We start from the raw sequence: 14,252 nt of genomic DNA, 5'->3' as shown, positions 1-14,252 counted from the left end.
TATACCACTAGATAAAACTGTCAACCTTTGCTTTTGTTCCTTGGTTGGAACTATGAACTTCTCTCTGAAGGTACTTATTGGACTTGTTTATCTTTTTATTTGCTTCTACCAACTAATGCAAAGATTTTTAAAAATTTTCTTCAATCTTCAGCAGCTAAAGCAGAAGAAGTTAGAGTAAAAATCCCATCAATGTTATTGGGCAAATTCATACATTTTTGGTAACACATAACTCCTTGAAAGTGTTATTAACCAACTCAATCACTAAAATTATTCTTCTGACTTAACTAAAAGTTATTCCTGGTTATTTCCAAAAATCATATTTACTTTCAACTCAGATTCGTGATATCACATAGACATTCAAGAAACAAATATAATTCTAAAGTCAATTTCATAGAAAACATCAGAATAAATTAAAAATAATTTCAAAAAATCACATATTTTTCTTTTATGAAGACTGTTCAAGTGTTATTTTTCCCATGAGAGATTCTTTTGTTCCTCCAATAGAGTTAGTTATTTCAGCCTAGAATTATTTTTCATTTCATTTCCATTAAACATATTTATTTACTGTTTTGCTGGATGCCCTTATATACTTCCTCAACCTGTGCTCATTTTACTATAATTTAGAGCACACTTCATTGCTAGATTACAAATTTAAAGACAAAACTTTGTGGTTTAGTAGGGCTTGACATAGATTTTTGGCCACCTTATATATCCTAACCACCACAATATACTCTCAAATTATACTATCTAGTATCAATTTTACAACAAAAATATGAGGCAGGTATTGTCATTCCCATTTTATATACCATAAAATCGATGTTTATGAAATTAATTCACTTGTCCCAAGGTCCACAACTAGTAAATGGAAACACTGGCATTCAGACCCACTCCCACTCCTGGGCTGGTGTTTTACTTACTGTTTTTTACAAGTGAACACTTGGGAAGAGTATTTACAGCCCATGAGTAGTGCTCATATTTACAGTAACCAAAAATAATCTGAACCTCATCTCATCTCCTGCCAGCAGTCAACCCTTTATCTTCCTCTGCTTTATAGCCAAAAGCTTCCCAGGTTTTCACTTTCTTCAGTTTCTTCCCTCTGCTTTAAAAATCGGTTCAATTATGTTTTTATCACTTCTGCTTCACTAAAATCACTCATCAGACTTAGTAGTGACCTGCACAGCTAAATCCAATGCTGATTCCTCCAGTGTCATTGTGGCCTGTCAGAAGCACTATAGATCTCACGCTCCATCTTGAAATTCACTCCACTTGGCTCGCTCCAACCCCACAGGCCATTCCTTCTCCACTTCCTTTTCTTCTCCCAGACCCATCATGATCTTGGTCCTTCACTCTTCTCTGTTGTATATGTTCTTACTCCCTTAGTTTTTTTTCCCTTAAAATCACACCCTTTAAACATAATGCCAACAACTATCTAATCTATATCACCAACCCAGACATCAGTCACGGACTCCACACTTACCCACTCAATGTATCTAAAATGAAATTGCTAATCTTACATTCTAAACTGTTCCCCTGCTTTAAACAATCAGTTCTCATTTTCATTGTCCAGGTCCAAATTTTTACCTTGAATTGTCTTTCTCTAACCCCCATGTCCAGGATATCCTACTGGCTATCCTTCTCAAAATATATCCACATTACTTCCAATTACCTCTGGTCTGGGCTACCATCAAGTCTCCTGTATGTGCCCTCAATAGTCATCTGATAATCTCCAACTCCTCTTTAACCTTTAGAGTTCTTCTCACACCACAGCTAAAACAAATCTCTTTAAAAATATAAGTCAGCCCCTGCCATTCTTGTTTTTTTTAAAAAAAAATCCAAAAATGTCATCCTGTCCCATTTCACTCTGGCAAAAGTCAAAGTCCTTGCAGGAGTCAAGGATCTCTTTAGTCTGGTGTTTCCATTTTATACCTGTATTAATAGGAGAGTTCTAAACAATGAAGCTTTAGATCTCCCCCATTTTCACTACTAAAATTCACTTTGCTTTTTTAGGAAAATGATATTATATATAAGAAAAATTATAATAAAAGTTTTAGTAATTACTCATTTGAAACAGTATATAGTAAGGTAAAAATATAGTTAAAATTTGAGATCCTTCTGTGTCAGTTCCTTGGATAAAATAAGCAATCTGACTCCTCTTACTGAATTGACCCATGAAGTATTTTTTATCCTTTTTTTTATATAGACAAAGGATTCATTTTCTTTGTTTTTTAAGCAGACATAAAGAAGTTTAAAAAAAAAAAGATTTCCAGTGCCTGTGATATTATTCTGGCTCTTTAAATCCATACATATTCAAAAGTGAATAAATAACTATTTATAAAGCATATATTCTTTCCACAGAAGTATTTATTTTCATTATAAAAATGAAAGTTGGCAGTAACTATGAACTATGAACTGTAACTTATCTAATTTTGGTCATTCTTAATATGAAAAGCTCACTAACAAGTGATGTTACACATGAAAAAGCTCAATCTAATGGGGGAAAGAACATTCTACATTATGATAGAAATAAAGTGAAATTCCAGCTTCTATCCTACACAGAAATATGAAAATCTAATGGAAAGTCAATTATAGGTAAAAGAAAGAACATCAAGAAATTACTGTGCTTTCCATGGTATCATCAACATTTTATGTTGCATTTCAGAACATTTTTAAGCTAAGAAATATGTCCACTTTATCTGTAATAAGTATTATGAGTATGAAAGAATATAAAAGAAAGGACTTAGTTTTAGACATATAAGCATGTAATATTTTAATTTTGGGGGGGAGGGTGTACCAGGGATTGAACTCAGGGGCACTTGGCCACTGAGCCACATCCCCAGCCCTATTTTATGCTTTATTTAGAGACAGGTTCTCACTGAGCTGCTTAGTGCCTCGCTTTTTCTGAGGCTGGCTTTGAACTCACAATTCTCCTGTCTCAGCCTCCCCAGCCTCTAGGATTACAGATATGTGCCACATGCCCAGCCAACATTTTAATATTTTAATAAATATAAATTTTACAGTTTTTAAAAATATTTTCCTCACTATAGTCTTTCCTTTATTCCTATCCCTTTTCACTAGAATTGAATTTCATCAGTCAAAAAAAAATGTATTTTTGATACAGGTGAGACTTCAGGGCACAATGGTTAATAATGGGATAAATGAATATTCTATTATACAACATACCATTTGCCAAATATTGTATTATTTAATAGCTGTTTCATTTTATGGATAATGAAAAATAAAGCTTAGAAAGGTTGAATGAATATATTGTTTAAGGAGGAACATCTAATTTGTCAATAGGGCTAATTTTTGAATACACACACACACACACACACACACACACACACCCAAAATTTGGAATCATCCTCCCCACACACAGCTTATATATTAGTATTTCACAGTTAATATTAACTTCATGACATCATGACCTTAATTGTACACATTGTGCCTATTATTTCCATGTCAATTTCCTCTTTCTTCTCTGTTGCCTATCAGTCAGTTAAAATTTTCTTGCTACTTCATAATCTAAAAACTGGAATTTCCATTGGAATTTTGTTGTCCTATTCCAGTACTATGATGCCAGTCAAGTGTCAATCATCACTGGGCTGAATTGATTTTCCCTTGTCCCTGAGGCTGGATGCTGCACAGGAACTGCAAAAGGGGGTCACAAAGGTTTCACTTGAAAACTGAGAAAGGCCTGCTCCCTCACCGTAACTGGTATATGCCTGGTCTTTTATGCACACATGCCCTTTTCTGTATACCTTTCCCTTCCTGGAATATTCTTTTCCAAATCTCCATCTCATTATAACCAGCCCACCTTCCTCTAGATCAGAAAGCCAACTCCTAGTAGGAGAAGATTTTTGATATCTGAGCCCTCCATGGTAGTAGTGGGGGCAAACGTTGTCAGCACATTTTAATGGGACAATAGGATTTGGTCATCATCAGTCCTTTAATAATCACCTGCTATGTAGATAACCTGACATCAAAGTCCAATTATAAATCACAAGGCCAGTGGACTCTACTCATATTCCAGACTCCTCACACCATCAGTATCCTCCAAGGCAAGCTTCTAGTCACTTTCCTTTAGTCATCTCTTCCTTGATGACTCAGATCCTCTCACTCTTCCCCTGTCAATCATTGTTCCGTTTTTCCCATTTAGCCCTAGAATTCTCATCTTCTGGTAAACATATTCCTCTATCTCAGCCTCTTGAAAAATATTTTTCTGTTTCTTTGCTTCATATATTTTTTTTCCGAAACATTATGCTTCCCCTGAGGCTCCTGTTAAAGAACCTTGATCACTTTTGCTCAATCAAGATAACTCCAGAACAGAAAGAAAAGCTGCTGTCTCCCTGCCCACAAGGAGGAATCCCAGGGAACAATGTCAGGTTTCTGAGCTCTTTCTTCACAGCCACTCATGACACTCACATAATATCCCTCCAAACTGATCCATCATGTATAACCTTCTAGACACTCCCATACATATATGGATGGCTTCAACACTGAAATTCAAGTTTCCTCGACATTGACAATTCTATTTATCCTTAGATGTTTTTTTTTTCTTTTCTTTTCTTTTCTTTTTTCTCCGTTATCTACAATCCATCAGAACCTGAGATAAGAGCACCTTGACCTTAACATATCCAGGGACTGCACAGGCTTTACATTTCAGCGATCATCCTCCATAATCCCAGGCCTCATCATCACCAAGGACAGTCCAAATTTAAAATTAAAAACAACTTTCTATACTTCTGGATCTCTCTTTCAAATATTTCCTTCTGCCCTTCGGGAAAAGTTCAAATTTCTTTGCCTGGCAGGCAGAGCTCTTGGGCATTCTGGCAAACACTTATCTTTCTAATTGTATCCTTCAAAACTTCTCTTGCCAGCTGAACTCATCTCTTGTACTCTGGGCAGTGAGCCACTCACCATAACTGATATGCCTGGTCTTTTTATGCACACATGCCCTTTTCTGTATACCTTTCCCTTCCTGGAATATTCTTTTCCAAATCTCCATCTCATTATAGCCAACCCACCTTCCTCTTAAGAATCCTTTCAAATCATCTCCTTTTTCCAACCCTCTAAGACAAATGTAGTCATTCTTTCCTCCATGCTTCCAATAACTTGAAGGTAAATACAGAAGTTATTATATATTTTTAAAAATTCAACTATATGTCAAAATTATAAATATAATTACCATTTATTCAGTAAAGAATTTCATTACCCTATGTCTTTTATATTTTTATTTTTATAGAATTAGAAAATTTCAAAGGATACCTCAATTCAAATAGTTAAATAATTTTGTTCCAAATCATGATATTCTAAGAAAATATTTACAAAAAATACCATTATGACTGAACCAATTATGTTACTTCTTTTATTTTCAGGATCAATTTTCCTCTTGAAATAAAATCACTTCCAAGGGAATCCATGCTCACTATAAAACTGTTTGGAACTGACTGTGCAACCAACAATGCAGATTTACTGGCCTGGACCTGTCTTCCATTGTTTCCAAAAAAGTAAGTATATCATTTGTGATTAGTAAACCTCCCATTTCAATAAAACCTTCTTGGAACTAAATATTTTGCAGTATATGGCATAATGAGAAAAATCAAGAGGACATTTTATTCTGAAATGAGGTAGCTCAGTATAAATCATGACTATTGAAAGCAGAACTGAAAAGCAAAACCGTAGAAATGGTTTTAGAAGCAGGCCTCATGCTCAGCTTGTCAGCCAGGTCATTTACAATGAAAAGGTATTAGCATGACCAATCTCAATTGCTTTTTCTTCTCTGAGAAGCCAATTTCTCTGGAAATAGTAATTCAAAATGATTTGGATTAATATTGTGATTTAGAAAAAAGTATGCCTTGTGAAATTCTGACTAAAGGAAAACTATACTATATATAACTGGTTACTAACTTTTTTTGTTGCCAAGAAGCAATATTTGGTAACTTTAGGGTGATTTTTCCAAAAAAGTAAGCCAACTATGAGTTTAAATATTCTGTCAGAACTGATGTCATTGCAAAATTTACTGTCAATTTAACCATTCATTTTGGAATAATTAATATTTAGAATATTTTAACTAATGATTGTTACTAAGTAAAGAATACTTTAAAATCAATTTATTTTTATACTATACCAACTTGCTTTAGAATCAAGTGGTAAAATACAGAATCCTCAAAAAATTAAAACCTAGATTGTTATGTTAATATCATTATGAAGTATGTTTATGCCGTTGTGTTTAAAAAAAAAAGATTTGGCAATACAGAAATGTTATGATAATTCTTCATCATTTTTTAGTTCCCAAACCTAGTCAATTGAGAAAAATTATCAAAGCAACCATGATAAATCTTTAAAATTTTCTTCTTTGCATTCATTCTAGTCAGAGAGAGAGAGAGAGAAAGAGAGAGAGAGAGAGAGAGAGAGAGAGAGAGAGGGAGAATGTGTGTGTGTGTGTATGTGTGTGTGTGTCTTGCTCTATTATTTATTTTCCTACTTTAGCCCATTCCCATTTCCACGTGTGTGGACCTTGAGGATGGGGAATGTTTTTATCTCTGTAATGTCTATCATCTAACTTAATGCCTCATATAAATAGGCAATCAATATAGGTTTGTTTCCTGAATTGAATCAGGGAAAAAAAATCAATCCCTATAGGTGGTTTTAAATGAAATATCATTGCAAAAGTCTACAAGAAACAGTTTAGCCTTACAAAGAATATCTACTGCTGTTAGCAGACATTTCAAAAATCTGATTTGAATTTTCATTACTTACTCACTAGGAGCAGCAATACAGGTGTCCTTCCTTTCATGAGTGATTTCCTTAAGATTTCAACAACAGTATCAACAGTTAAGATCTGCCATTTTCCTAGAATAATATTTCTAGCTATTTATTGAAAAAACATTATATCCATGTTATTCTCTCCCAATGTGCAATATCAACCAATAAATATTAAATATATAATAAGTTGGAATTTTTCTTTAAAATCACTGTCAAAGCTTGTTTTAGATGGTATTGATAGTAAAAGTATAGCTTCTGTGTTTTTTTTTCATATCACTATCCAATGGTAAATTTTTCATAGGTGGGTTTGTATGAGGAACGCTCTCTGAGACTAATCCTAGGAGACAATTTTGTAAGGAAAAGTAACAAAATTTGGGATGATGACACATCAGAAAATACAGTTTACTTCATAAAGTACTTCAGTAAGCAATTTGTAAATATATTTCCAATCGACTGTATCTCATGAAAAAGAACATCTACTTCTCTACTGAACTAAACAAAGAAATATGGATATTTTTGAGGCATCAGAAATCCATCATGGTGGGAATTGGGGAGAAGCATTGACTCCTACTTTGCTCATTTACAATTTACAGAGATTCTGATCCAACTTATTTGATGCAGATATTTCCAGATCACAGTAAATTAGTGTCTTAATTTCATTTCCGTTCATAAAATGACCCTTACTCATAAACATTTGATATTGGATCTTTTATTATAGTTTGAATTGCCCTTAGCTAGCCATGTGGAGTTGTAATGAGCACTTACATCATTATTTTTCCAACATGCATTTAACCTGAAAAATAGGCTTCCTGTCTCTTTGTGGTTTCCAGAAGTGAGTTTCTAAAGAATCAATAGTGATTAAACTCAGATGTGTCACTTATGGCTGCATCAATAATGTCTAAAAATAAAAATTAACTTCTACATTTTCAAACATGCAAACTCTTCTTCAATTTTATAAAAAAGGAATATCTCAAGTCCAAAGGAAAACTTGGCCAACAAAATTTTATTCTCTTCTTTAGCAGATAAGACTTTCACCATACCTCCATTCACAGTGTCTCCACACTGCAGGATGAAAGTGTTATTCTCAACCCAACAATTTTGATAAACTTAATTCCAAATTTAATTTTACAACAAATAATGTGGTAGATACTTAGCATTTCTAAATTCTGATAAACTACTTCAACACAGAGATTCTTTGCCCTTATTAAACAAAATAAAATTTTCTGGGAAAGTTATAAAATAAATCTAAAGCTCAAGTCTCTGCAAAGGTTCTAATTTAATTGGTCATGTTTTGCCTGAGCATCAATATTTTCAAAGCTCCCAAGGTAAGTTAAAGCCTGGGAAAATTATAATTCTTTGTAGAATTTCAAAAAAGGCCTAAAATAAGTCTTAATCTGAAACAATTTCATTCCTTAGACAATTGCCTAACCCTACTATAGCTAATCTTTTCAGATGCATCTTTAAAATTAAATAACAGAAAAGACTGTCCTTCATTAATTTCTTACTATCCTTTCTTCTGGTCCAAGAGAGACCCTCAAAACTAAATTAAAAAATATCATTTATAGATTAAGAACTCTATAATAAAATCAGATTAAAAGTCTTTCTATAAATCACCAGGATAATAAAAACAGAGGAAACAGGATGTAGATCTGACTTCTCTCCACAGCCTTTGCTACCTTAATTTGACTCCATTCCTGCTTTTAGATGCTTCACCCTACTCATGAGCACACTGAGAAGACCTCCCCACACTAAAGGGCTCCTGTTTAGGCTTTGCCCAGGCTCTGATCTTGGGCATGATCTTATTAAGCATCCAGAAGCATTTTATAACATCATGTATTACCTCAAGTCATCTGGTTGTCCAGTTCTAGAGTTTAGAATACCAGCAATAGATGCATAGAGTCCTATAGCTAAAATTGATAAAGTATTTTCTTCAAATACCTTCCTTTATTGATTGAAGAAGAAGGGCCCCAGAAACCAGCCCATCTGTTCTCTTGGGATCACAAATTTGGGATTGGGTATTCTAGTCAATAAACTTGTAACATATTTGAATTGAAAAGATCCTTAAAAATATTCCAGAAAAATATTTTTAAATATTATGCTTAGCAGTATAGTCCTTTTTCTAATTATAACATATCCAAACATTTCAAGGTGTCAGAATAATAAATATTTCATATTTGTGTTGTATAGACAGAATTTGCAGTCCCAGAGTCCAGCCTAATGATCATCTTCCCATCGTCCTTCTGAAGTCCACTCTCAACCTCCAGAAGAATCCCACAGCTATATGAAAACTTGTTGGAAATCACTAATTTTGTCCAAGAAACTCCAAATATTTTCAAAGTAGTAATAATAATATAAAAAAGTATGGTCATCCCCACTTGCCTGGTATTAAAAGTTCCCATAGTCATCATCTTTCTGAATCAATCAATGGTCTTATCTCTATTCCTTTAACATCTTAATTCCATTAACTATATTTCCTGTATTTTCCATTTATAAAATTTTATGGAAATTATGTCTAAAACATATTAAAAGATGTTCAGTTACAGCCTATTACAATAAAGTAAATTAGCTAATACCAAATACAAAGAGTGCCTCAAAATGTTTTCAAATCCTTGTTTTTTCTCCCCCCATGAGTGGCCATAAAGGATGGATATATATATATATATATATATTTATTCACAGTTATATATATATATATATATATATATATATATATATATATATATATATATCACAGGTTTACATGTATATAATATTATATACTATAAATACTATATATTTGTGTGTATATATATATATAAATATATATACCATGGTTTGGGCTCACAATTTGAAAGGTGAAGTGTTCAGTTCATTGTTGGCAAACTCCATATCTCTGAGCCCAAGGTGAGGCAGAACATCATGGAGGAAAGACTTGGCAAGGGACAGCAGCTCAGAACATGACGCCCAGAAGGCAGAAAGAGGATTCTGCTCATCAGGGATAAAATGTAAACCCCAACATCACATTCTACAACCTAATCATTTCACCTCTGAATCTTCTTGCATTGTCTCACATGTGAGCTTTTGGGGGACACCATATATCTAAACCATAACAGTTTCTGTTGGAGAGCAAGACGTCCATTCTCCCTGTGTCCTATTTCCTGATACACGTCCCTAAACACACTGCTACATCAAGTGTTCTGGCTTCATTTCTCTCCTCAGGGTTAAGGCTAATGTGACTGTTCATTATTCCAACTCCATTCAAGGACAGGAATGACAGTTATTTACTATTAGATTCTTTCTCTGTAAGAACCAGTTTGGATCACTAAGATTTTCAGCAGGAAGCATGAACAGGACATATAAAGGTAACAAGACCACAAATGTAACACATTCTTCAACTTAGAGGTGAAGAAAAAAAATGCAACTAATATATCACACTGTTCCTCTTGAGCTCCACCCCTGTAACTAATGAAGAGAAAAAACTTGCCATCTATGACAAAGTATTAATCAGTTCAGTAATTTTAATCATGCTTTTAAAAGTATGCAGTCTCTTTTGGATAAAAATGCTTTGTCACTCACATAGCTTTAATAAACCCTAATTCTCTTCCTGAGAAAGTGAAAAAATACACAAGATTAGCAAAGAAAGGGGGTGGGGAATAGATCCTTTGGCCTGGTGAATTCTGATATCCTAATCAAAGCCAGTTTTTAAGATGGTGGTTACCAATTACAGCTGACGTCTGCTGCTAGTGTAATTCATAATTTCGGTTCCCCAGGCTTTGCCAGGGCTTACTGGAATTTCTTGGGAAACTTGAGTTCTTGCAGACACCATCAACACATCTGAGTGTGCCCATAACTCCTGGTTGACCCCAGGTTGGATGGTCCAGTCTCAAATGCCCTATCATAGAGGACTGTTATCCCTATCATGCGTGTGATCCCCTATTCCAGAACTCACTCTCTCTCTGTCCCCCCCACACACACACTCACCCCCCCCCATATCTTTATTTCTAGATCCCATCTCATCTACTTAGAAACCAAACAAGTCCCCATAAAGCTAAACTCAAGCATTTCTTCTGCCTCAAGTTCAATGGCCATGGTACAAGTAGGTACAAAACTGGTTCAAGAAGTAGCTTTAGTCCAGGATCTGTATCAGGGAGTGGGAAAAGGAGCCTGTATGTCTGTGCTCAGCACCATGCCAGGTCACTTGCCTTACACCCCACTCCACCCCACCTGCTTCTGAAAGCAGAAGAGAGACAAATGGACACCTTTGTCATTCTCACTCTGATTCCTCTTCTGTCTTCTGCTTCCTTGGTTCCAAATTGCCAGAAAGTGCAGAGTTTTCCTTTTGCCACAACCTCCATTCAATCTGTCTCATCCTCTTTTTTCCTCACTCTGTTGACCCTTTCCTGTGGACAGAAATAATTTTTCAAATTGCTATGGAAAAAGTATAACCTGAGGCCTTCAAGTGTAGTGTTAGCTGTGCTCCTTCCACCTCTTGTGATCTGACACTAATCCAAAAACTCTTCCCAGGATGGACATTAGGGGTCATTTGGGATAAAGAACATGTACTCTGAAAGTCAAAAGGAAGAAATTACATTAAGCCGCCACAAAGATGGCTCCGTGTCTTTTGGGCGCAGCCTCTGGCACCCCATCCGGTGTCCAGGGCCACCCTCCCACTGGGCACGGGGAGAATGAGGCTCGAGTCGCGGAGGGCTGCAGGGTTGTCCATGGCCCAACTTGGCGGCGTCACTGCTGGACCCCGAGCAGGTGAGCGGCTTGTCCGGGTCCTCCAGCACTCTGGGCCTCTAAAGGTTCTTAAAGGTGAATGAGGCTTCCTCCTGAGGTCTCCTGCCACACCTCCAGCCGCATCCTGAGGTTACAAGTCTTACCACCCTCCCTGGACGCCACTTCCAACCTCATCTCCTTCTGTTTAGGGTGTTTGTGACCTTCAAGGATATGGCTATGACCTTCACCCAGGAGTGGAGGCAGCTAGACCTGACCCAGAGGACCTTATACTGGTATGAGATGCTGGAGACCTGTGGGCTTCTGGTTTCTCTGGGAAGTGGGGGCAGCTCCGTTTCCGTTTTCATCCCTGTCTTGAAGCTGCAGTCTAGACTGAGGGTGTTCTTCTCACCAGGGTCCCTGCGTCCTCCTTTGTCCTCATGCACAGGCTGTCCTGTCTAAATCAGAGAGGATCTGCCAGTTGGCACACAGCCAGGAGTTACAGAAGGAGAAGAGGGACCTTTCCCAAGGCTCCTGTCCAGGTAGCAACACAAAACCTGAAACCACGGAGCCCACTCCTGATTGCCTGGCCTGCCCTGAGGGAAGCTCACACCAACAACAACTGACACAGAGGACGTCAGAGAATTAAGTTGGGGCAGCTCAGCGGTCAGGAAGGGACATCTGAAATGCAGAAAAGACTCTGGAGACCAGGGATAGAGAAGCTTCCTGAGCACATGAGTCCTGGATATGGTGGCGTGAAAATAGCCATTGCCATGTGTTCAAGGTCCTTGCACGTCTCTCCAGATGATGCTCTGTATGTCTGTGACTCAGGTGGACCAGCGACAGGTCCCTTGATGCATGCAGTGGGAAATCCCTACAAATGCAAGGAATGCAAGAAAGTGTTTACTAAGAATTTCCTCCTTGTTTGGACATGAATGCATCCACTCTGGAGTGTAGCCCTACGAGGGCAGAGTGTGGGAAGACCTTCATTAAGAGAACACATCTCCTCCAGCATCAGATGATCCACACTGGGGAGAGGCCTTAAGAGTGCTTGGATTGTGGGAAAACCTTCCAATGCAGATCTCACCTTATGTGGCACCAGTGAATCCATAGTGAGGAGAAGCCTTATGCATACAGCAATTGTGGAAAGGCCTTCACCCACTGCTCCACTTTTGTCTTGCATAACAGGAGCCATACTGGAGAGAAACCTTTTGTGTGCAAAGAATGTGGCAAAACCTTTCACGATAGGCTGGGTTTATTTGACACTATATCCTCCACACTGGGGAGAAGCCCTATGAGTGCCTGGAGTGTTGGGAAGACCTTCAGCCAATGGTCATATCTCAAGTGGCACCAGCAGACTCACATTGGAGTGAGCCCTTTGAGTGCAGTGAGTGTGGGAAGACCTTCTGTGAGAATGCTGATCTCATTCAGCCTACACCATCCATTCTGGGGAGAAGCCCTATACATGCATGGAGTGTGGGAAGGCTTTCAGTCCCACCTCAAACAGTACCAGCACATCCACACTGGGGAGAGAGCTTACATGTGCAGTGAATGTGGGAAAGGCTTTACCTACTACTCTACTTTCATCCTGCATTAAATGACCCACATTGGAGAAAAACCCTACGGATGCAAAGAATTTTGTGACAGAGGAGAACTCATTTGCCACTTCAACATCCACACTGGAGAGTGCATAGAGTGTGGGAAGGCCTTCAACCAATGGTCACACCTCACAAGGCACTAGCAGATTCACAGTGGGGAGCAGCCCTATGAGTGCATGGAGTGTGGGACAGCTGTCTGCAGGAATGCAAACCTCATCCAGCATGCCATCATCCACTCTGGAGAGAAGCCCTGTAAGTACAGTGAGTGCGGAAAGGCCTTCAGCCACAGCTCATCTCCACTCAGCACCAAAGGATGTACACTGGGAGAAACCTTGTCAGCACAGCCGAGGAAGCGCTACCTTTCACAAGTGAGAAAGCTTCAGTCAACATCTCAGGACTCATGTTAAGGAAAAAAAAATTTAATGTAACCACTGAGGAAAATCAGTGGTCAGCCTACGGCCATTCATGCCAAGAGAAGCTCCTTTAGTCCCATCTCTATGAAGAAAGATGTCATCAATCATTATTTGTCATCTGAAGAGTCCTGTTTGAAATGGACACAGCCTAGATTTCTATGTCGGAGAGCTCCTCCATCAGAGAGACTTCCTGATTACTGTGCTCTTAGAAAAATCTTAGCCACATCTTTCTTCTTTGTTTAGATTGAAATGTTATCTCAAGTATATATACTTGAGATAACATTTATATATATAATATATATATGTATATATATACATATATATATATATATTTTTTTTTTTTTACAGGAGGAGGGTAAGGCTCGGGGTGTAGCTCAGTGCTTCACGTGCAAGGTCCTGGGTTCAATCCTCAGAGACAAAAACACAACTGGGAGGAGATACAGGAAACGGGAAGAAATGCAAGCACACCTTCCTTCAGGCTTCTTTGGCAAGCAGTTTGCCATCCTTTCATGATTGTACTTGGGAAAAGGAGAGTGTGGTTTCAATAATGAAAGAGCTCTGTTTTTCCTGTGTGCACACTCACTGCTTTCCAGTGTCAGGACAGTTAGACTGTGAGGGTGAGAAGACCTGGAAAGCCACCTTTGTCCCCTGACGTTGCCTCTGTCCAAGGAGCAGGAGCACAGTCTGTTGGGAGATTAGAGGGTTGTGTTTAAGGAGAGGAGGCTGCACACACAACTGCACATCTTCTGCACATTTAAAGCTGAGGCTTTTTAAACAAGTA

The 14,252-nt window shown here is 37.6% G+C and overlaps 1 protein-coding gene and 1 pseudogene across 3 annotated transcripts in view; both read left to right on the top strand.

Annotated features, from left to right (window-relative positions):
• Pik3c2g (phosphatidylinositol-4-phosphate 3-kinase catalytic subunit type 2 gamma) overlaps positions 1–14,252 on the top strand; it is a 332,111-nt gene that overhangs the window by 83,216 nt on the left and 234,643 nt on the right. For all 3 annotated transcript variants that reach the window (XM_026391946.2, XM_026391945.2, XM_026391944.2), the window contains one exon: positions 5,376–5,507. In XM_026391946.2, the coding sequence (XP_026247731.2) occupies positions 5,376–5,507 (132 nt within the window). The remainder of the gene's footprint in view (positions 1–5,375; positions 5,508–14,252) is intronic.
• Positions 11,351–13,545, top strand: LOC113185012 (uncharacterized; annotated as a pseudogene).

Source organism: Urocitellus parryii, chromosome 5 (assembly GCF_045843805.1).
Source record: "Urocitellus parryii isolate mUroPar1 chromosome 5, mUroPar1.hap1, whole genome shotgun sequence".
In the NCBI taxonomy this organism is placed as follows: domain Eukaryota; kingdom Metazoa; phylum Chordata; class Mammalia; order Rodentia; family Sciuridae; genus Urocitellus; species Urocitellus parryii.
This window is presented reverse-complemented; position numbering and strand designations above follow the sequence as displayed.